We start from the raw sequence: 25,898 nt of genomic DNA on the forward strand, positions 1-25,898 counted from the left end.
AATATAAAATATACTCAAAATAAATTAAAGTTTAAAATTTTATCCTTAAATTATTAAAAATATAAAAATAATACTTAATTATTTATACTGTCATTTTTTATTATTCCTCTTTTACTATTTATATTTTCTATTATAATATTAAAGTGAATTAAGATTATTTTTAATGTTTTGCAAATTGGTTCATGAGTAAATTCAAACTCCTAAAAGTAGTTTAGCTGAATTAATTAATCAAACAACCGCAAAATGTAAGGAATGGCATTTCCGGGATTCCACTTGACAAATCGTCACGACAATTGGATAAAACGTCGCTCCCACTCCCCGGGCCATGTCTGTCGAGCGAAAACAGGCAAGCGAAGGAGATACTGTCTCCGGCCTAGAAAACGGCGAACGGATACTGTAGCTCAAGTCATCAGCGGAGGATTGAGCGACCTGAAAAACGATGGCTAGGGTTCTGAGGACTCCCATCTCGGCGGCATTCAAGATCTCGGAGAGAAACTGCGATCATTTACCCCTTTCCTCCTCTTCCTCATCTACTTCTTCCCATGGATTTTCTTGGTGCTTTGAATTTAAGAAGAATCTCCATTTCCGCTGTTATTCTGCTTTGGCGGCTGCGGAGGTGGTGACCGGCGGAATTAGAGGGATGCCGCTTCAGGGGGGCCTCCGAGGCGGATGGGATTTGTTGGGAGCGAAAGAGTATTTAGAATACAGGAGATCTCTCTACGGGGACATCACGCACAGGGCACTCCTGGTGGACGTCGCCGGCACTCTTCTCAAGCCCTCCCAGCCTGTACCACAAGTAAACTTTCTTATCCCTTATTATTATTGTTCTTCTGTTTTTACCTCTGTGAAACTTTTCGTTGATTAATGTTAGGATTTTTTTAAAACGTGCCAAGTTAGGATCTCGACATTTTCATTTTTTATAAGCACGCTGGTATGAGGAAGATTATTTTATAGTTTTGTGTTTCAGGTATACCGACAGTTTGGAGAGAAATACGGTGTGCAGTTCTCTGAGGATGAGATACTGCAAAGATATCGCTGGGCTTATGAGCAGCCATGGGGTCGGTCTAGGCTGAGGTATGTGCATTCGTAATGCCCATGAGTTCTCATGAATACTTTCTTATAAAGTTAATTTCTGTTTCGTGTTCATTTTACTTTCCTGGTTGCTGCCTGGATCTGAATCCTAACCATTTTTGGTACGAGTATTACCTTGCTATAAAAAATTCAACCAGTTCTTTTTAACGCATAAGAAAAAATCTCATATTTATGTCCGCAATGCATTTTTTTAATATTTTTATTTCTTAATTTATGACTTGTAGGGTAAGGCATTATTCATGTGGTAATTGGAGAGGTTCTTCTGATCTTTCTTTTTTTATTTTTCCTTGCTGAATTACGTGGGAAATGCATTGAGCCGATGCGCGTTGCAGAGATTTACATGTTCTGTCATGTTGATAAAGAAATATTGCCTCAAGGCTACACATGTAGAGCTACGTGCGTAGTCCAATCAAATGCCGCCTCATGGAAAAGTCGGGCCCACCAATGAAATCAGGCTAAATGAACTCGCGAACCCGACCCGACTGAAACCCAAAAAATTTCCCACCAGCATAAAAATATTTCGCGACCTAGGTACTGTTTTATTGCAACTGAAGAAATATTTCGCAGCTCCGTATGCACGCAGCTTGGGTTTCTGTTCAAGGTTTTGATAGATGTCTCCTTGAACGTTGAGATGTCGGAAGAATTACACTCATCATTCACCCTGAACTTTGAAGATCAAGTGAGTCTGTAATGATCTCAAGTTTTATGTTAGCTTAGGGTTGTGATAATGTTTGTGGTATTGTCATTTTGTTTGGGATGTTCATATTTATAGGTTGCTGGTATAGTTCTTGGAAGGTAACAATATTTTTTTTAATATGGTAAAATTTTGGGTGTTTTACTGCTGCGATTTTTGTGTTATTATGGTGTTAAGCTTGTGTTTTTTTGGTGTTACTCTTATATTATTCTGATGTTATTCTGGTATTACTCCAATGTTATGTTGGTTCTTGCCTTTGATTTAGTACTGTTAATGTGGTATAATAGTTGGCTTAGTCTGATGTAAATATTAGTGTTGATGTAGTGTTAATGGGTGCTATTGTACAGTGTTGTTATTTGTATTATAATGGTGTTATTTTTTGTGTTATTATGATTTTAAGCTTGTGTTTGTTTGGTGTTACTCTTGTGTTATTCTGGTGCTACTTTGGTATTACTTCAATGTTATGTTGGTTCTTACATTTGTTTTAGTATTGTTACTGTGGTATAATAGTTGGCTTAGTTTGATGTAAATGTTAGTATTAATATAGTGTTATTAGGTGTTGTTGTGCAGTGTTGTTATTTGTGTTATAATAATGTTATTTTTTTTGTTATTATAGTTTTAAGTTTGTGTTTGTTTGGTGTTACTCTTGTGCTATTCTGGTGTTACTCTTGTGTTATTCTGGTGTTACTCTTGTGTTATTCTGGTGTTACTCTGGTATTACTCCAATGTTATATTGATTATTGTCTTTAATTTAATATTGCTACTGTGGTATAATAGTTTGCTTTGTCTGATGTGAATGTTGATGTTATTATGGTGTTATGTTGATGTTATCATGGTGTTATGCAGTCATGTGAGCCAACACATGCTTGCAATGAACCAATTGCAAAAAAGTTTCTAAGCAGTACTATCTACAATGAGCAAGAAGCATGTGAAAGTTATCGTACCTATGCACATCACGTGAGATTCACTGTTCGGAAGGACCATACTAGCTATTAACCGAACTCTAAGAAACTCAAGATCAAAGATTATATTTGTGGAAAAGTTGACTACAAGAAATAGCCTAACAGCATGGTCACAATTAAGTTCAAAAAAACAGACACGAGAACTGGCAGTAAGGCCATGGTTCGATTTGCTGTTGATCTCGAAGACAATTGGACAGTGGTAAAATTCATTGAAAATCACACTCATCTTTTGACCGAAAGTGGTGATAAACTTCTTCGTTCCAACAAAAGGATAAGTGAGTTAAATGTAAATGTGTTGATATCAATGACATGTTCAGTGATCAGAGCAACACATGTATACAATTTCATTGCCACAGAAGTTGGTGGTGTGGAGAATTTGAAATGCATTAAGAGAGATGCATTTAATTTCATTCAAAGATAAAAAAGACAAAGAATTAAACAGAGAGATATCAATGCTCTAATACAATTGTTCATGGAGTGGCAAGCTGGGGATAACATGTTTGCTTGAGATTTACAAACAGACGAGTCTGGTAGGTTAACAAATATTTTTTGGAGTGATGGGTTATCCAGGCTGGATTATGACTGTTTCGGGGATGTGATAATTTTTTATACAAGCTACAGATTAAATAAATATAACTTATTCTGCGCTCCGTTTGTGGGGGTTAACCATCACTAGCAGAATATATTGTTTGGAGTTGGATTTTTGTCTGATGAAATAATTGAATTATTCATACAACTATTCAAATCATTCATTCGAATAATGGGAGACAAACATTCCATAATAATATTTATCAATCAGGATCAAATAATGGTAAGAGCTATTGCAGAATGCCTCCCACAAACACGTCACAGATTATGTCAATGACATATCTACAAAAAACTGTATTCCAAAGTACACTGTGGAGTGCATACTAAGAGCGTCTGTGATTTTTTTTATAAATGCATAAGTGTGATTTTGAGGAGAAGTTCGAAGAAACTTTGTCTTTAATGATTGAGGTGAGAGAACTACAAAGTAATGTCTGGTTAGATAAAATATACTGTATAAGACATGGATGGTCAACAACATTTAATAAGGATATATTCGGTCTGAGAATCTTATCAACACAGAGAAGTGAGTCGACCAATAATATCTGTCATGGTGTTGCAAAGTTAAATAGCTCTCTCACGCATTATTTTATCGGTCTTGAAATCATAATTAAATTGTGGGGTCGTAACGAGAAAGATGATTTCAAATGCGATTAGTCCGTCACAACGTCCATGGTTAAAATCAATCCCGTGCTGAGGCAAGCTGTCTCATTCTATACAAGGAAACTTTACTCAATGTTTGAACAAGAACTATTAAATGACTTATGTTGGCTTACAGTTAAATTATCCATGGAGAGTGAGGCTAAATATTACGTGATGAGATTGGATGATGAGGGGACAAGGCAGCCCTGGATTGTGTTAGTTGACAAAGTTAATTGTGAGGTTACATGTACTTGCAAAAAATTTGAGATGATCGGTCTGTTGTGCTCCCATGCACTATCTGTTCTTAGTGTAGCCAAAATAAATGTGATTCCGGAGAAGTATTTCATATTGTGGTGGTCCATCAATGCTAAAAGGGGCATGAATAACAGGTTTGGTTGCAGAGATCTAAAAGACTCCAGGTTGAATAATATTTTTGCAAGTGTCTTCTATTCACGTCATGTTCTCAGAAATTTGCATATCAACTCATTAATAGAGCACGATGAAATGAGTTAGCTGAGAAGTGCTTGTGGGACACGTTTAAAAAATTATCTATAAATCTTGATGATGCTCTAGCAGGCAGAACGACCGAGGTAAAGAAAACAAGAAAGAAGAAAAAATTTACAAATATAAAATGCAATGTGAACGACCCTGCAAAAATGAGGCCGAAAGGAGTATCTACATTTAGGTTGAAAGGATATACATTTAAGTTGAAAGGATATTGGGAGAAAAATAAGGAAGTCAAAAGTACAAATTTGTTGATTTAGTATTTCCTTCATTCCATGTATAATACATACTCCTAACTTTAACCATTGCATTCAAGAAAGAAACAATAAGCATCAACTAGCCGTGAAACTGTTGTTAATGCATTCGAGATAAGTTTGGCAGATTGGCTGACTTAAGTATGTTGCTAAAATTCAGTATCACTTGACTGCCTTTTATATAAAATAATTCACTCAAATTGTACTTGGTATTACTCTCCTATTGTAGGAATACTATGCACCGCAACTAACTGAAACATACACTGGACTATTGATGAATTCCATAAGTGAATGATAGATTGATTGAAATTGTACACGTTGGTATACTATAACATTTTTAAAAATTATAAAAAACAAGTAATTGGTGGTTTATAAGATGTTCTTTGTTCAAATATTTCTGTGTTAAGATTAGTAAAACGTGGATAAATTGATTATTATAAATATCATCTGTATAACACGTGCATAACACGTGTATATAACGTGATTAATACGTGAATAACACGTGTTATTGCGTTACTCCGTTGTGGGTGTTACTCCGTTGTGTGTGTTACTGCGTTACTCCGCTGTGTTACTGCATTATATCGTTGTGTTACTGTGTTACTGCGTTACTTCACTGTTTGCGTTACCGCTGTACCAAGGGAATATTCTCAGCGTGTTATTGTGTTACTCCGCTGTATGCGTTACCGCTGATTTAATCGTTGTTACTCCGCAGTTCGCTGCGTTACTCCGCGTAATGTGTTGTGTTACGTGGCGAATATTCCCCGTGTTATCGCCGATTAAATTGGTGTACTCCGTCGTTCGCTAGGTTATTCCGCGATACGATGTAGTTAATGTAGTTAATATCAAAACTTTATTTTAACGCAAAATTTTTTAACATCTTTCTGTAAAGTAAATTTTATAGGACAAAATATCTAGGATAAGAAATTTTTTTATATTTATTTAAAATAACATCTTGAAATGTCAAAAACATTTTTCCACATAAAATCCAGGATAAGATTTTTCTATTAATAGGGGGATTAATAAGAGCATCAGAAACATAATATCCTAAAAGCATAATTTAATTCATAATCCTTGAGGGATATACAAATGTATAAAGTATCAAACTGTAAGTGTATCAAATATACAAAGTACGAAACTATAAAACTGTTTATAACTGAGGAATATACAAATATACAAATTATATAGAGGAAAATTTACTATGAAGTCATCGACAATATGCAAATTGCAAATGTCATATATAAATTTTGCTCTAAATCGTTTCATATCATCCTGCCAATCCGTATGCTCACTCCAGTGGAATTTTTCGGCTTGCACTAATGTTTCCATATACTCGCAGAAGAACATGCCGCAATCAACACTATTCCTTTGAGAGGATACATTCTTAACAATTGATAGTGACCATTTCTGGATTTTAGCTGTAAATACATCGGCGACATCTCTAACAAACATTTTGACCTGCATAATTGAAGCAGTATGGTGTTACTCTTCGAGTGTTATTGTGTTATTCTTAATTGAGTTGAATATACTTACAACGTCCTTAACGCCAGCCTTATGCATCTGGTTAAGTAGTGAGTCATATATTCTCCATTTTCTCAGCTTGAGATCTTCAGCCAACAAAATCTAATATTGATTATGAATGATTGAGAAAATGATTTTTGCATCTTTAACGACTTCCTTGGTGATATGTTTCACAAAAGGTTTGCTACCATATTTTTTATGCATCTTCATAAAATTATTACTTTAACTGTGCAAGGAATTTATGACTTAAACTCGTATGAATAAATTTAAGTTGTTCAACATATCCCATATATCGGCGAAACATACAGGTAAAATTGGTATAACGCAGGTCTCTTTAAGGTTTTTTCACGTAGTAAAACAACAAATAGATCAACGTGTTCGTTTCCAAACCACTTATTTAACATTACATCTTCGAGGGCCGATCGGTAAAACAAAATCTCGCCCCTGTTAATTATAACATCACTACTGCATTGATAAGAAAGAGAATTTCTGTTAATTAAATACAACACAACTGCGTAACATTAAAACAGTGGTGGACATTTATTTACTGTCCAGTATATCTGGCAAGACACTGATCTATTACTTCCTGCATTTCAGTTGGTATCAATGATCTATCAGGATACTCAACAATTGAAGCCGCGGACGGAGCTGTAAAGAAAACAATCCATTTTAACTAAAATAAGAACATATAAGATATGGCTCAAAGTCGATAGATCTATTTTTTATTACGACTATAACATATTCGTCTCCATTAGAATTATTACTCTGACTCGAGATTTGCTCAAAACCAGCTGGTTCTGTGGTCTCTTCATCTAAACTGAATTTAGTATCTACATTTTCTTCCAGAACTTGGGCCTCTTGGGATCCAAGGCACCTCTCACTGCAGATGGACGGCATATACAGTTGAAAGTCCTTGCACTCATAATCCTGTAAATTGAAGAAACAATAACACATTATTAGTACCCATATGAAACTGCATTTTAAATATTATTGATGTGTTATTCATGTGATATGAAGATGACCATGATGTGTTACTCTTGTTTACACATCAGTAACACCCAAATAAAATATCCATAACATAATAATAAAAATTCAACATAAGTTACTCCTGTGTCATTGGTGTTATCACATGAATAACACTTCAATAGCACATCAAATATCACAGGAATAACACATTAATTTCACATCATTAACACATCAGTAACACATAAATACCACATCTAATATACTTCAACAACAATCACAAATGTATCAGAGATGTTATAACAAAAGCATAACACATCAAAAGAGGTAACACATCAATAACACAAGAATAACACATGCATAACACAGGAATAACACATAAATAACACACCAATAATACACGAATAACACTTTAAAACTGTGTCATAGAGATACTTGCGAAGTCCACCGAATTTGGTTTTATGCAGTCATTAAGGTAAGGGTTATTTCTGTGCTATTGATGTATTACTGTGGTGTTACTTGTGTGCTATTGATGTGGAATTGTTGTGCGATTGATGTTTAGGATTTAGGGCAGTTGATGTTATTCAAGTTTGGACACAACAATATCACCTCACTCACAATCATTTCGGGGTTATTTGCGACGTTGTAAGTATATTCAACTCAATTAAGAGTAACACAATAACACTCGAAGAGTAACACCATACCGCTTCAACTATGCAGGTCAAAATGTTTGCTAGAGATGTCGCCGATGCATTTATAGCTAAAATCCAAAAATTTGTCACTATCAATTGTTAGGAATGTACCCTCTCAAAGGAATAGTGTTGATTGCGGCATGTTCGTCTGCAAGTAAATTGAAACATTAGTGCAGGCCGAAGAAGTCCACTGAACTGAGCATACGGATTGACAGGATATATGGAACGATTTAGAGCTGAATTTGGATATGATATTTGAATCTTGTCTTGGACTTCATTGTGAATTTTCTTCTATATACTTTGTATATTTGTTAGTCCTCAGTTATAAACAGTTTTATAGTTTCATACTTTGCATATTTGATACACTTACAGTTTGATACTTTATATATTTGTATATCCCTCAAGGATTATGAATTAAATTATACTTTTAGGATAGTATGTTTCTGATACTCTTATTAATCCCCCTATTAATAGAAAAATCTTATCCTAAATTTTATGTGGAAAAATATTTTTGACATTTCAAGATGTTATTTAAATAAATATAAAAAAATTTCTTATCCTGGATATTTTGTCCTATAAAATTTACTTTACAGAAAGATGATAAAAAATTTTACGTCAAAATAAAATTTTGATATTAACTACATTAATTACGTCATACCGCGGAATAACACGGCGAACAGAGGAGTAACACCGATTTAATCGGCGGTAATATGAGGAATATTCGCAGTGTAATGCAGCACATTACGCGGAGTAACGCAGCGAACTGTGGAGTAACAACGATTAAATCGGCGGTAACGCAAACAGTGATAACGCACACAGCGGAGTAACGCAATAACACACTGAGAATATTCCCTTGGTACACCGGTAACAGAAACAGCGGAGTAACGCAGTAACACTGTAACGCAACGGTATAATACAGTAACACAGCGGAGTAACGCAGTAACGCACACAACGGAATAACGCAATAACACGTGTTATTCACGTATTAATCACGTGTTATTCACGTGTTATACAAATGATATTTATGATAATCAATTTATCCATGTTTTACTAATCTTAACACAAAAATATTTGAACAAAGAACATATTATAAACCACCAATTACTTGTTTTTTACAATGTTTAAAGATGCTACAGTATATCAACATGTACAATTTCAATCAATCCATCATTCACTTATGAAATCCATCAACAGTCTAGTATATGTTTCAGTTAGCTGCGGTGCATAGTATTCCTGCAATAGGGGAGTAATATCAAGTACAATTTGAGTGAATTATTTTATATAAAAGGAAGTGAAGTGATACTGAATTTTAGCAACATACCGGGGTCAGACAATCTACCAAACTTTCCTTGAATGCATTAACAGTTTTATGGTTAGTTGATGCTTCTTGTTTCTTTTCTGAATGCAATGGTTAAAGTTAGGAGTAGGCATTATATATGGAATGAAGGAAATACTAAATCAACAAATTTGTACTGTTTGCTTTCTTATTTTTCTCCCAATATCCTTTCAACCTAGATGTAGATACTCTTAAGGGTTGTTCACATTGCATTCTATATTTGTAAATTTTTTCTTCTTTCTTGTTTTCTTTACTTCGGTCGTTCTCCCTGCTAGAGCATCGTCAAAATTTACAGATAATTTTTTAAATGTGTCCCACAAACACTCCTCGGCTAATTCATTTCCTTGTGCTCTATTAATGAGTCGATATGCAAATTTCTGAGAGCATAACATGAATAAGACTCTTGAAGAAACATTATTCAACCCGGAGTCTTTTAGATCTCTGCAACCAAACCTGTTATACATGTCTCTTTTAGCTTTGATGGACCACCGCAATAAAAAATATTTTTCCTGAATCACCTTTATTTTGGCTACACTGAGAACAAATAGTGGATAAGAGCACAACAGACCCATCATCTCAAAATTTTTGCAAGCACATGTACCTCACAATTAACTTTGTCAACTAACACAATCTAGGGCTGCCTTGTCCCCTCATCATCAAATCTCATTACATAATATTTAGCCTCAATCTTCACGGATAATTTAGCTGTAATCTCACATAAGTCATTCAATAGCTCTTGTTTAAACATTGAGTAAAGCTTCCTTATATAGAATAAGACAGCTTGCCTCAGCACGGGATTGATTTTAATCATGGGCGTTGTGACAGAGTGACCGCATTTGAAATCTTCATCTTTCTTGTTCCGGTGCCACGATTTCATTATGGTTTCAAGACCGATAAAATAATCCGTGAGAGCTAGGTGGCTTTGCAACACCATGACATATATTATTGGTCGACTCACTTCTTTGTGTTGATAATATTCTCATACTGAATATATCCTTATTAAATGTTGTTGGTAATCTATGCCTTATACGGTACATTTCATCTAACCAGACATTGCTTTGTAGTTCTTCCATCTCAATCATTAAGGACCAAGTTTCTTCAAACTTCTTAAAATGACACTTACTCATGCATTTATAAAAAAAATCACAGACGCTCTTAGTACGCACTCCACAGTGTACTTTGGAAGACAGTTTCTTATAGATATGTCATTGACATAATCTGTGACGTGTTTGTGGGAGGCATTCTGCAATGGCTCTTGCCATTGCTTCCTCCTGATCGGTAAAGATTGTTATGTGATGTTTATCTCTCATTATTCGAATGAATGATTTGAATAGCCACATGAATGATTCAGTAGTTTCATCAGACAAAAATCCAACTTCAAACAGTACGTTCTACTAGTGGTGGTTAACCCCCATAAACGGAGCGCAGCATAAGTTATATTTATTTAGTTTGTAGCTTGTATAAAAAATTATCACATCCCTAAAACAGTCATAATCTAGCCTGGATAACCCATCACTCAAAAAAATGTTTGTTAACCTACCAGACTCATCTATTTGGAAATCCCAAGCAAACATGTTATCCCCTGTCTGTCTCTCCATAAACAATTAAATTAGAGCATTAACATCTCCCTGTTCAATTCTTTGTCTTCTTTCTCTATGGATGAAATTAAATGCATCTCTCTTAGTGCATTCCAAATTCTCCATACCATCAACATCCGTGGTAATGAAATTGTATGCATGTGTTGCTCTGATCCTTGAACCGGTCATTGATCTCAACACATCTACATTCAACTCACTTATTCTTCTGCTGGAACGAAGAAAATGCTCATCACCACTTTCGGCCAAAGGATGATTATGATTTTCAATGAATTTCGCCACTGTCCAATTGTCTTCGAGATCAACAACAAATCGAACCATGACCTTACAGTCAGTCCTAGTGTCTGTTTTTTTGAACTTAACTGTGACCATGTTGTTAAACTTTTTTGTTGTAGTCAGCTTCTCCACAAATATAATCTTTGATCTTGAGTTTCTTAGAGTTCGGTCAGTAGTTAATATGGTCCTTCCGAACAGTGAATCCCACATGATGTGCATAGGTACGATAACTTTCATATGTTTCTTGCTCATTGTAGACAGTGCTGCTTAGAAACTTCTCTATAATTGGTTCATTGCAAACATGTGTTGGCTCACAGGACTGCATAATACCATGATAACATCAGCATAACATCATAATAACACCAACATTTACATTAGACTAAACCAACTTTTATACCACAGTAATAATACTAAATCAAAGACAAGAACCAACATAACATTGGAGTAATACCAGAGTAACACCAAAGTAACACAATAATAACACCCAACAAACACAAGCTTAAAACCATAATAACAAAAAAAATAATATCATTATAACACAAATAACAACACTGTACAACAATACCCAATAACACTACATCAACACCAACATTTACATCAGACTAAGCTAACTATTATACCATAGTAACAGTACTAAATCAAAGACAAGAACCAATATAACATTAGAGTAATACCAGAGTAACACCATAATTATACAAGAGTAACACCAAAAGAACACAAGCTTAACACCATAATAACACAAAAATCACAGCAGCAAAACACCCAAAATTTTATCATTTTAACAAAAATATTGTTGCCTTCCAAGAGCTATACCAGTAAACTATAAATATAAACACCCCAAACAAAATGACAATACTATAAACACAATGACAACCCTAAGCTAACATAAAACTAGAGATCATTACAGACTCACTTGATCTTCAAAATTCAGGGTGAATGATGGGTGTAATTCCTCCGGCATCTCAACGTTCAAGGAGACGTCCATTGAAACCCTAGCTGCGTGCGTACGGAGCTGCGAAATATTTCTTCAGCTGCAATAGAACAGTACCTAGGTCGCGAAATATTTTTATGCTGGCGAGAAATTGTTCGGGTTTCGGTCGGGGGGTTCGCATGTTCATTTAGCCTGATTTCGTGTTTAATTTAGCCTGATTTCGTCGGTGGGCCCGGCTTTTCCATGGAGGCAATATGTCTTCGATTCTTAAAGGCTTTATGCTTGGGTTACATCGTGTCTTTTCAATCGTGATAACCCAAACCGACAAAAAATCTGTTTCATTATTTTGGCTTTATTTTATCCTTGATGAATATTATATTGTTATTACTGTTACAAGAGTAATGATTAGATTGTTTTTTTAATTTTTTTGCCAGGATCTCCTTCAAGTGTTTCATAATAATTTTTAAGACATTTTACAATCAATTTAATTAGCATCCACAGAGTAACGATTTATTAAATTTAAAGTATTAAAAAGTCAACTATTTGTTAGCATCAAATTTACTTTTTTCCAGTTTTACTGTTAACAATCAGTCCTTATGCGGATAGTCTTTTAATATGGGCAACGATTTTAAGATGAATGAGTTGGTTTTTGACTGAGGTTAGTTTTTCATTTCATGATCCAGCAACTTGTACAGTTGACTTTCTCTTGTACTTCCAGGTCGTGCTATTTGCATTAATGAAAAGGACATGGGAATTTTCTAATACTTCAAATTCTTTTATGCCTTTGAATATACAGCTGAGAAAATACTGCATAAAATTGCAGGGTAATTATCAACCATTATGCGACTTGTTTATCTTTAAATTTTAATAGTTAATTTACTTTTGTTCTCCCCGTTTATGATGATTATGATGGTTTCGAATCAGTTTCATTGTGTTTGTTTTCCTTTATCTGGGCTCTGCCTAACTTCTCATTTGCTGATTTTTGTTCTTTTTTTTTTTGGGAGTGAACTTGCTGCATCTTGTTCTTCACTCAGCTTATTTATATTTATCCTCTTATTTATTTGTTTGATCAAAGACAGTGAATCGATGAAATATTCATGATTTAGCATGAAGTGATAATTGAAATGGACCTTTTTATGTTATCTTTTTAATTTTTTGATTCTTACAAGTAGTAAATTTTAGCTTTTAATATCGACATTGACTTAATTGAATCGATTACTATATTTAAGTTATTTTATGGAAAAGCAGAAAAAGGAAATAACACAAAAAGAAAAAAAATATATAGTTTGGTCCTCAAACCTATGTCTATTACTTGGGCATACAAGAGAACATAACCACTATATTAATAACTAAAATACATTTGAGAGACTATATAATACATATGGAGCTATCTCTAGGCATTGAGAAAGGATAAGAAGAGAAGAAATTAATTCAGTTGGGAGAACTTAGATTGTGTCAGAATATAGGATAAGTCATAATCTTTTTCAAAGTGATGGAGCAAAAAAATTAAAATTTAAGCTCTTAAATATGACAAAACTTTATTTTAATTGATCGTGAGTTTATTATTTGGTATGCGTAGTTGTGTATAATATTGTTAACTCTTTACAATTGGCACGATATTTTTGATACCGTAGTATTTGCAATAATTATTTTTTGGAATCTATGGGAGGGATGTGTAAAGTCTTGTGGAGTTTTCTTTTGATGAGAAAAGCATGTTTGCCAAGAGAGTAAAGAAGGTTCCGCAGAGAGGCCGTGACAATCTGGAGATGATCTCTCCTAAGAAGGCTTCCTGAGAGGAATTCATAGGAAGTGCTTTCGAGGACTCCAAAGAGGAGCTCTTAAGAGCAATTCTCGATTCCTCCTTAGATGATTAACTTAAGTTCTTTTTGGTGTGGTGCTATAATGCTAATGTCTAATGTTATTTTGTTATTGGCGTAATAAGCACAAAAGCAGTGCTTACATAAAAATTGTAATTTTGTATTATTTATTGAACTATGACTGCAGCACACATAGCTTTAAATTCTGTTGTTTTTCTTCAAACATTCAAAATTCATACTTGAAATTAACAACCTTTTCTTTTTATCCTTTGTTTTTTTTTTTTTTTTGCAATTAACTATGAAGAGTTCAAAGCAAGATCTCCTCAACCATACTGAGGTTTGAAAGCTTTAAGCAAAATGATAATGTTGCTATTATGATTGTTGTTATATCAGGGTTCAGCTTTAAGCCCATATCTTTTTTCCTTAGTTATGGATGCTCTTACTGAACATTTACAAAATGATTTACCTTAATATATGTTTTTCGCTGATGATATCCTTCTTATGGATAAGATTAGAGAAATATTTTAGAAAAAAATTTAATTATGGAGGTATATATTGGAGTCCAAAGGCTTTCGTTTGAGTAGGTCCAAATCTGAATACATGAAATGTACTTTTAGTAGTAATAACTGTAGTGCAGAGTTGTAACTACGGGTGATCAAATTATTAAAAGGTGTGAATTTTTTAGTTATCTCGGGTCTATTGTTCAAAGTGATAGTGATATAAATGGATTGTTATTAGTATAATTCAAGTTGGTTAATTGAAGTGGAGGAATGCATCGGGCCTATTGCGTGATAGAAAATACCTCTTAGACTTAAAAAGGAAAATTTTATTAGATGATGGTGAGACCTACAATGCTTTATGATGCAGAATGTTGGTCATTAAAAGAGAAGCATGAAACAAAGTTAAGTGTTGTTGAGATGAGTTTAGGTGGATGAATGACTTGACACTTAGAGACAAAATGTGAAATGAATATATCCTTGATAGGGATGGTATAACTCTAGTAGCGGACAAGATTAGAGAGAGTTGTCTTAGATGGTTTGTTCACATTAATCGTCGGCCATCTAATGATCTGGTTAGAGGAATAGATATTTTAGATTTGACCAATGTTAAGAAAGGCAGAGGTAAACCTAAAATACTTGGATATATTGTATAAAAAATGATTTTAATCTATTAGAATTAAATTAAAATATGATATTAAATAGGACACAATGGAGAAAAAAGATTCATGTAGCCGAGATATGGCGTTTTGTTGTTGTTGTAGGAAACCAAGTGTGAATATATATGTGGAATCTTGACTCAAACTCGAGTTGAATATGAACACTCTTGATTCGATCAAGCTATGTCTAATCCGTGACAAACTTGACTCGATTGAGCTCGATTAATTTCCTAATTTAAACCAATAGGTTAATCTTCTTGGTAGTTTTTTCGGCAACATGGCCATATAAAATCGAAGGAGAAGAGCAAAGGAGAAGAAGGAACAGACCACGATTTTACTACCACCATGCGAAACAGTGGAGTTGACTCTTAGGTGAGGAAATTGAGTCAAGACTGAAGGTAGGAGAAGATGTGTGTGATGCTGGGTTGAGCCGTGACCAAAAGGCGGCCAAAGGAAGAAGAGAGAGTGCGTGCGTCTCTGTATCAAATTGAGACTGAAGGGAGAAGGAAGGGAGCTTGCGTGCGTGAACTAGTGCAACCGACCGAGCGTATATAAGGTAAATTTTTTTTAATTTTAAATAAATTAATTAATATATGTGTGTGCGTAAGAGAGTATATATTTATTTTTGTAATGTTAAAAAAAAGTTTACTTGAATCAGGGAGAATTTGGAGAAAGGAAGATTCAGTTTCAAGATTGAGGGTGAATCACTTTAAAAAATACGAATTGTTCTAATTAAAAAATAAATTTTAATTTACTTAATTTAAAATTAATATTTAAAAAATATTAATGTTTAACAGTATTTTAGGTTGAAGAACATTTGAGTCTAGAAGGTCAAGGGTTAGGGAACCATTGTGACAAGAAAACTGAGCTGGTGAGTAATTGTTTTCTTCTATTGTTAACTTTAAAGTTTATTAAATAAAAATTTCTTTAATTCTTTAGACAATTATTTTTTATGATTATATGGATGTTGTAAGCTTAAAGTTTAAAGGAAATGAATGGGGTAAAGGGGAAATGATTATTTAATTTTTTTAAAATGAGGTAATTTAAAGGAAATGAAATGTAAATGTTTAAATCATATAAGATTACCCCTATATGGTACTATTAGGGAATGCGATATAGCCGTGCACGTTAAAAAAAATTTTAAGTGTGCATTCGAGTGTAAATTTTGAGGATGCATTCAGATATATTTTTTAAAGTACCTTCAGGTATATTTTTTACGATACCTTCAGATATGATCATAATTTTGTTATCACTCTTAAATAGGTTAAATATAGATAAATACTTAAATTGAAACGTCAAGGGATAAATTTAAAGTGAAAGTTTACATTTTTATAAAGTAATGAGTTATATTTTTTGTGTCATTCATATATAGCATTTGGATATGAATTTAATGTGTGTTAAGATTATAATTGTTCAATAGGTTTACTGTTGAAATTAATGATTCTTTCAGGAAAGAGTTATAGATTGAGATGTCTGACAGGAGAGATTTAGTTTACAAGACTACGATTGAATCATGTTTTGTAGACTCTTCTCTTATTATTTCCTTTTGGATAGTGATATACTGTTGTGTGGATTTAGATGTTTCAATTTTAGATATTTCTGTTAATGTTGGACGATTTAAATTTTCTTATGTGTACTTGTGAATTACTAATAGTTCTTTTATATATTGAACTGAAATGTTAATATCGTTCGACCACATTTTTTTATTTGGTTAATTTCAAGCTATCAGATCAATTCGTGAGAAAAGTGGTATCAGAGCAACTAGGTTGAATCATGATAAAAAAAGAGTTATTAGGATTATTAAATTAACTTGTAAATAATATTAATAAAAGTTTAAATTGTGTCTAATTAAAATTTTTCTTCTATTATTTCAGAAATATAGAAAATTAATAGGAAAAAAGTTTGAGATGGTATGATCGAAGTTGATACACCCCACAAATTACTGTGAATACAGATGTATTTACTAAAATGATGACTGTACTAATATAGTTGATTTAGAATTCTCAAACTCAGACCAGTTCTAGTGGGGAAGGCCGAATAGACAAGTGTTCAAAATTATTTTAGGATGTGATGTTACCTCTCAATTCTAGAGGAGGTCCGGTGGATGCTGAAAATTGGCTGTTAAGAGTGAAAAATATCTTAGATTATTTTGTCCTCCAGAGATGATGGTTACTCTAGCCACTTTTGCTTTAAAAAGAGAAGCAGAGCAATGTTGGCGAGATCAGTTGCAGGAGAAATATGGGGTAGAGCCAGCCACATAATTCAATGGGACAAGTTCGTGAATATCTTTAGAAACTGGATTGCATCATTGTTAACCAGGAGACAGATGCACGATAAATTTTTCCAGTCAGTATAAGGTGATCGATCCATTTGACAGCATGAAGTTGAATTCACCATGCTCCCATGGTATGCACCATAGTTGATTCCAAATGCAGAGGAGAAGTACCACCGATTTTTTTCTCGACTGAATGATATGATTTGACAACCATTGATTTTTATTGGAATCGATGATTATTTTGTTTTGTTGGAGAGAGAGTCGGATGGAATTAGCTTGATCTAGAAACTACTCAGAGGGAGAGATATTTATAAGAAGATAAATTCAGAGTGATTCGGGTTTTCTTAAGGATCTCAGGGCACGTAGTCCTTCCAATCCGAAAATTCAAGCGCTGAGGATAAATCCAACAGTGTTGATACTCTGTTTGGTGTGAAGAAATGTGACAAGTGTGAAAGGTTTCATAAAGGTGAGTGTTTGTCTGGATTCAACATCTAGTTTTGGTTACATCAACCAGGACATATGGCGAAGAACTACCCTAAATTAGTTGATTCTAGGGGTAGTCTAGACCACCTCAGGTGAGCTTTGGCAGACCGAGAGTAGCTGAATCTTCAGGATCAATGCCAATTGCAGTTCTTACTCAATAGGATGTCCATCATACTGTATATGTTCGTAGCAGGAAGCTAAGGACTCCCCTGAAGTTATGCTATTTTTTACTTTTAAGAATTTTAACCCAATGCACATTTGATCATCATAAAATTCATGTTTTGTCATTCATAAAATAAAGTAAGAATTTAAATATATTAATAAGTCGACTCTAAATGTTAAATACAATGATTTTAGTAGTAGATATCATATACCTTTAGAGTGGGTCGATAAACGTATTGTTTAATTCAGGAACATAACTCTTTAATAGCCGAGGAACTGGTTAAAGTGACATGATTGATATCATTTCTATGCCTATGATATTATCAGTTAGAATGTCAAATGATTAATGATTCATGTGAGAAGAAATTAATGTTTGGTGGAAATGATTTTGAGGCACAATTGATTGAGTTACCCTTGGTGGAGTTTGAGGTGATTTTAGTCATTGATTAGATGTCTAAAAATTTTGTTACCATTGATTGAAATAGAAAGAGTTTCAAAATAAATGTACTTAGGTAGGCAGAAATTAAATTTTGTGGTGATAGAGGGCAGACATTATTTATATTTACCTATTTGAAGGTTTCAAATTGTTGAATCATGAAAATCATTAATTTCTTGCTCAAGTAATAGATACTTCTAAAGTAGTCTTTGGTTGGTATTCCGGTGGTAAGAGAATATATATAAATTTTCCTTGATGATTTATCAGGGTTACCACCACTTTGGGAGATTGATTTTACTGTTGAGCGCTTGCCATGTTCTAAGTATCCAAGGTACCATACAGAACAATGGTTAAAGAGTTGTAGGAGTTGAAGAGTCAATTGTAGAAGTTACTAAATAAAGGATTTATCAAACCTAGCACATGACCTTCTAAAGCTTTAGTGTTATTCGTGAAGTAGAAGGATGAGAGCTTCAGGATATGTATTGACTACAAAGAGTTGAATAAGCTCACTGTAAAAAAAATATCTATTGTCGAGGATTGATGACTTATTTGATCAATTTGAAGGGACTTCTGTTTCTTTAAAGATTGATCTAAGGTCAGACTATCACTTGCTGAGAATAAAGAAGACAGAAAAGACAGTTTTTGGGACTAGTTATAGGCACTATAAATTTGTAGTGATATCATTTGGACTGACTAATACTCAGTAGTTTTCAAGGACCTGATGAACATGTTCGATAAACATGTTCTTTTGGCATTTTTGGATACTTTCGTGATTGCCTTTACAGATGATATTCTGGTGTATTGGAGTGATGAAACCAGTCATATAAGATCTTTTACATGTTGCGCTACAGGTTTTGAATGATAACACACTTTATGCCAAATTTTCTAAATATGAATTTTGGCTTAAAAGTATGATTTTTCTTGATTACATTATCATTAGAGACAGTATATCTGTTGATCAAAATAATATCAAAGCTATTGCAGATTGGTCAAGGCTTACCAATATTATTGAGGTCAGAAGCTTTCAAGTTATGGTTTGTTATTACATAAGATTTGTTGGAGAATTTTCAGAGATTGTTATGCCATTATCAAGGTTGAATCAGAAAAGAATTAAATTTGAATGGTCAGATCATCATGAGGAGGCTTTCGAGAAACTAAAGACTTATTTAATGTTTACTTTAGTGTTGGCTATTCCTTCAGGTTCAGATGAGTTTCAAATTTTCAATGATGCATTTTTGAAAGGTATAACACTTATGCAACATGGAAGGTTCATTGTGTATGCATCACGAAATTGAATAACCTTGAAAGGAACTATCCCACACATTATTTGGAGCTTGATTAAGTTGTTTTTGTACTTAAAATATAGAAGGCATTATTTTTATGGAGTTAGATGTGAGGTATTTACTGGTCACCGGAGTTTGAAGTATATCTTTACTCATAAAGGGTTGAACATGAGGCAGGTTGAAATTTATTAAAGGTTATGATTTGGATATTTAGTACCACCCGGGGAAGGTAAATGTGGTTGTTGATGCGTTGAATAGGAAAACTTCAGATAATTTAATTTATTTCTTTACTCAATAGGAGCTGTTAGTTAAAGATATGGAGAATTTGAAGTTATTTATAGTTGATTTTGGTGATGTCAATATAATCAATTATATTTGTTGATGGTACAACCAATTTTGAAGGGCAGCATTGAAGGTTCTATGGCTAAAGATAATAGTTTTAGAAAGTTCTGGAGCAGATTAAGACATGTAGTTCTGATAAGTATGTATTAAATCAGGATGACTTATTGGAATATAAAGCCAGAGTTTATGTTTCAGAAGTTGATAATCTAAGGAAGAAAATTCTTCAAGAGACCCATTTATCTGTCTAAGCTATTCACCCATGGTGTAATAAAATGTACCATGATCTCAAGAAAAATTTTTTGGTGATCAGGATCGAAGAGGATTGTGGCCGAATTGGTAGCTAAGTTTGTCATCTGGTGAAGGCAGTAAATCAGCATCTTGGAAACCATTTACAGTCATTACTGATTTCAATATGGAAATGAGAAGAGATTGCTATGGATTTTGTGATTGGGTGGCCTAGATCACTTCATGGTCATGATGTTATTTGGGTAATTGTTGATAGGTTGACTAAGTATGTCCATTTCTTACCCATTAGATGGAGAGATCTAGTGAAGAGTTTAGCCAAGTTTTATGTGGATCAAATTGTGAAACTGCATTGAGTATCAAAGTCTATTGTCTTTGATCTAGATGACAGATTTACTTCCAGATTGTGGAAGAAAGTTCAGGAAGTTTTGGGCCTCTGATTGACTTTCAGTACAACATTTCACCCTCAGACAGTTGGCCAGTCAAAAAGGACTATTCAGACTTTGGAGGATCTACTAAGGTTATGTGTCCTCGATTTTAGTGGAGGGTGTTAATCACATATATCTTTTGTAGAATTTTTTTATAATAACAGTTACCCTGCTAGCATTGGGATGACTCTATATGAAGCCTTGTATGGAAGCAAATGCTAGACACCTTTATGTTGGACTAAAACAAGAGAATGAAAGATCATTGGAGATGATTTAGTTGATGATACTAATTAGAGACGATTGAAGGCAGTGCAGGATAGGAAGAGGGAATATTACGAAGCCAAGCACAGACCTATTGAGTTTGAAGTTGGAGAGTTTTTCTTTATCAAGGTTAGTTCTTTGAAAAGTGCAAATCTTTGGAATAACTTAAAATTGAGCCCCAAATATGTTTGGTCCATTTGAAATTGTCTACAGGATCGGAAAGATTACATACAGATTGAATTTATCAGCTCATATGCAAGGAGGCATAATGTTTTTCATATTTTTTTTTATTTGAAAAGTGTATTGCAGATGAATCTAGCCGGATGATAGCAGACACGGTTGATATTAAGCTTGATTTAACATATATTGAGGAGCATGCAAGGATTTTTGGAATATGATGTGAAGAAGCTTCATAATAGAGAGATCTCATTTGTGAAGATTTTATGGAAGCAAGGATTATAAAAGGATGCTATTTGGGAGAAAGTCCCTGAGATGCAAGAAAAATATCCACGACTTTTCATTTGAGGAAGGTTTACTTTCATGATACTTCTCAAATTTCGACACAAAATTTTATAAGAATGATAAATTATAATAATTGAATTTCAACTAATTAAATTAATAAATAATAATAATAATAATAATAGTAATAATGTATCGAAACCAACATTCGAACGATTTGTTTAAGTGAAATAGCGTGGGGTATGGCATCTCTTGGTCTTTTTCATTCATAGTCGTCACACAGTGAACGAAAAACGAGAATGAGACCAGAGAAGAAAAAATGGAGGATGAAAGCCTTAGCTAACAGCTCCATCAATGATCTGTCGAGCAAAGGAAAAGTCGTTGTACCTAATTTAAAAGAAGCGTGAGTTTTGGTGAGCGTCACTATCCGGTAAAGCGATAGAAGAGTCGAAGCTCCCTTACTGTGTGTGTGATGCCGCTTTCGAGCCGAGGAAAACAATACTGAGCCGCCCTTCTCGTGCGAAGGAGATTTCCAAACCTTACCCTAACACAATCAAATGAGAAGAGCGAAGGAGAAGAGGGAAAAGGCCAAGGCTTCTTGCTCTGCTACCTTGCAATGGTGGAGGAGTCAAGTTTTAGTTGAGGAAATCATAGGCTCGCATGTAGAGGAAAAGGAGAAGATGCAAGCAGTGTCGGGTTGAGTCATGACCTAAGGAAGGAGACCGGAGGAAGAAGAAAGAGGGTATGCGGCTTGGCCTAGACCGATGGGAGGAGAAAGGAAGGAGCTCGCATGTGTGAGCTAGGGCAATCGGTTGAGTGTATACAAGGTAAATTTTTTATAGTTTTAAATTAATTAATTAATATATGTGTGTGAGAGCATATATTTGTTTAAGTAATGTTAAAATAAAATTTACATGATTCAGGGATAAATTGGAGGAAGAAAGATTCAATTTCAAGATCAAGGGATAAGTCACTTTAAAAGATAATTATGTTCTAATTAAAAGTTAAAGCTTAATTTACATAATTTTGGATTAATATCTAAAAATGTTAATGTTTAATAACAATTTAGGTTGATGAATATTTGAGTCTAGAGTGTTAGGAGTTTTGAGTCTAGAATTTCAAGGAGTTGGGAACCGGTTTGACAAACGAGCTAAGTGATGAGTATTATTTTTTTATATATATTAAATTTAAAATTTATCAAATAAAGAATTTCTTTAATTTTTTTAAACAATTATTTTTATGATTATATGCATATTGTAAGCTTAAGAATTTAAAGAAAATAAATGGGAAAATGGGGAAATGATTATTCAATGTCTTTAAAAGAATGTAATTTAAAAGAAATGAAATATAAAAGTTTAAATAATATAGGATTACTTTTAGATGATATTGATAAGGGATGTGATGTACCTGTGTATGTTAAAGGAAATGATAAAGGCGTATTTTTGTGTGTAAATTTTGAGGGTACATTTGGATAAATTTTTTAGGATACCTTTGGACTTATTTTTGAGACTACCTTCGGGTAGGACGATAATTCTATTATGACTCTTATCGAGGTTAAAAAGAGATAAATACTTAAATTTAAACTGGAATGAATAAATTTAAAGTGAAAGTTTATAGTTTTATAAAGTATTGAATTGTATTAATTTGGTAATTCACACAGCTTTTATATATGAATTTAATGCATATTAAGATAATAATTGTTCATTATGTCAAATTTACTGTTGAAATTAATGATTTTTTTCAGAAAATTAAAAATTATAGGTTGATATGTCTTGCAGGAAAGATTTTGTTTATAGGAGTAGGATTACAACTGATAGATATCATGTTATGATGTATTTGTAGGCTCTTTGTGCACTGTTTTCTTTTGGACAGTGATATATTGTTGTGTGTATTTAGATGTTTCACTTGTAGATATTGTTGTTATTGTTAGATGATTTAAATTTTCTTAAGTGTATTTGTGGATTATTAGTGACTATTTTATATATTGGAAGTTTCTGAAAAATATGATAAGGAAATGAAATGTTAATATCGTCCGACTGTAGTTCCTGACTTGGTTATTTCCAAACTATCAGGCCTGGTTGTGACACTATGCTATGCAGTATAGTCAAGTGAGTTAAGATTTGGATAGTGGAATAGGATTATTATTCACGCAGAAGGTCAATGGAATAACTGTTGAACGTTTATGAAGGTAAATGTAGATAATTAGTAACTCCTTACAAAAGTATTTGTGCAGAATGGAGATCAAATCTTGTATAGGACTCAATTATAATGAATACATTGATAAAGCTTCAAAATTTTCTGGATAGGTCTAGTGATGATTATTACATTTTCTGGGCATGAGATTAAATTGTTAGTTATGTTTCATGTATATGTTGTGCAAATGTAAATTATATTTTTCTATAAGGCAGCGCTGCCTGCCAAATGTCAATATGGTATAATCTCAAACGACATTGATCTGATTCAATAATCTTATCTCCTGCGTTGTGTTTTTTCTATTCTCAGTGGCGTTGTTCTGCATAATACTATCAATAAATTGAATCTTTGAAATGATGGCTTTGCTTTCTGAAACTTCACTGAAAGGAGTTTAATTAGAATGAATGATGGCTTTTTATGAACTTTTGTTTCGTCTTCATTGTTAGTAGTCCTTATTTAATTCTTTTTCATACGGATTAGTAATAAACACACTCTGATGCTACTACAAGCATTCGACTGCTACAAGCATTCGAGAGTAGCAGGTGCCTAGTGGCACAAATGATGGCTATGTGGTGGGGTGGCATTTTTCTCTGGTCCAGCTAAGCGAGAATAAAACAGCTCCAGATGCCACACAAAATCCCCAAACTAGGCCTAATTATCATAGTTTCATTTTAGATTTTATCCCTTGTCTTTCTAATTTGATATATGTGTTTTTGAAGTATTATATGAGAAACAAGGTATGTTTTCACTATTTTTCTTTAATTAGTCATTCTAACATTTTTCCCCTGGCCTGCTCGCCTTAGTTCACGCCAATGTTTGAATTTTTTTTCCCTTTTACAGGTAGAATAATACTTATTTCCTTGTCGTTTACATTTTTATTCTCTCTGGTTTACAAATAATTTCAGATATGTTGATGATGGGAGGCCATTTTGGCAATTCATTGTTGCTTCGTCCACAGGCTGTTCAGATTCTCAATACTTTGAAGAACTTTATCAATACTATACTACTGACAAGGCATGCCTTTTTTCATCTTTCAGTCTTATGGACCTATTATTATTATTTAACCTTTTTGATAATTGTTTATTGATTTATTTCTTAGGCATGGCACCTTTGTGATCCTAACGCTGAAAAGGTCTTTGAAGCTCTTAGGGAAGCTGGGGTGAAAGTAGCTGTTGTCTCAAATTTTGACACTAGATTACGACCTCTACTAAGGGCTCTCAAGTGCGATCACTGGTTTGATGGAGTTGCTGTCTCTGCTGAGGTAAGTAACAATCTCAATTTATTGTGTTTTTCATCTGGGAAATTCACTTACATACCACATAGTTCTTATGCATTTACATATTTAACATCTCTGTTTGATATTTGTATTCATATCACTTTGGTATCATTGACCTATTCATGAAAAAGGCGTCTTTAACTTTCATAAAGTTAATAGTAGTGATATTTTTGATGTGAAGTTAAAGATGTGAGTGCTATGCACACAATATGAAAGTTAAAATATTAGATATGTAAATGCATATGAATTTTATGGCATGTTTGTATATGCCTCTTTTTATTTTTACATCCATCACCTCAGCAACTTGTGTTGATTCATATTCTATTGCTGAAGTCTTATCATATCTAAGTCATTTAAGTACATGATTAATGTTAAGTGAAAACCTTGGTTAGTTTTGATCAAGTTTTATCCTCTACAAGACAACATGGTTTCTTTTGAATTATGAAGTTTGTTCCACAATAGTTTATAAATTTAATTTACTGTCAAATAAACTTGTTCACAAATTTCTTAATTTTCTCCCAATAATTATAGGTAGCGGCAGAGAAGCCGAACCCGATGATATTTATGAGGGCGTGTGAGTTACTGGGAGTGAAACCTGAAGACGCAGTGCATGTAGGTGATGATAGGAGGAATGATGTATGGGGCGCAAGGGATGCTGGTTGCGATGCTTGGCTTTGGGGCAGTGATGTTCATTCTTTTAAAGAGGTACTTTATATGCTAAATATTATCCTGAACCGGAAGGTTTTTTTTTCTTACTTATTGTTTATATCGATATACACTCACAGCATTATATACATGCCTGATCTTGTTTAGAAGATACAAAACAATTGTCGATACAAGACGATTCTCTTAGAAAGATTCTATATATATTAAATATTCGAGAACCCAGCACCACTGGGGATCGAACCTGTGATTTGAGGGGACTTACAATGAACCCCGCCAACCAACAGGCCACGACTTGCGACACACACACACAGATATATATATAATTTGACATGCGATTTGTGCAGGTTGCCGAGAGGATTGGAGTCGAGCTTTGA

General features: G+C 33.6%; 1 protein-coding gene across 1 annotated transcript; it reads left to right on the top strand.

Annotated features, from left to right (window-relative positions):
- The first annotated feature begins 270 nt into the window (after positions 1 to 270).
- Positions 271 to 25,898, top strand: LOC110035988 (haloacid dehalogenase-like hydrolase domain-containing protein 3). The gene is made up of 6 exons (XM_020740328.1): positions 271 to 796; positions 968 to 1,074; positions 24,488 to 24,596; positions 24,682 to 24,843; positions 25,390 to 25,563; positions 25,869 to 25,898. The coding sequence occupies exons 1-6, from the start codon at positions 440 to 442 to the stop codon at positions 25,896 to 25,898; spliced, it is 939 nt and encodes a 312-aa protein (XP_020595987.1). The 5' UTR covers positions 271 to 439.

This window comes from Phalaenopsis equestris, unplaced genomic scaffold, assembly GCF_001263595.1.
Source record: "Phalaenopsis equestris unplaced genomic scaffold, ASM126359v1 Scaffold201207, whole genome shotgun sequence".
In the NCBI taxonomy this organism is placed as follows: Eukaryota; Viridiplantae; Streptophyta; class Magnoliopsida; order Asparagales; family Orchidaceae; genus Phalaenopsis; species Phalaenopsis equestris.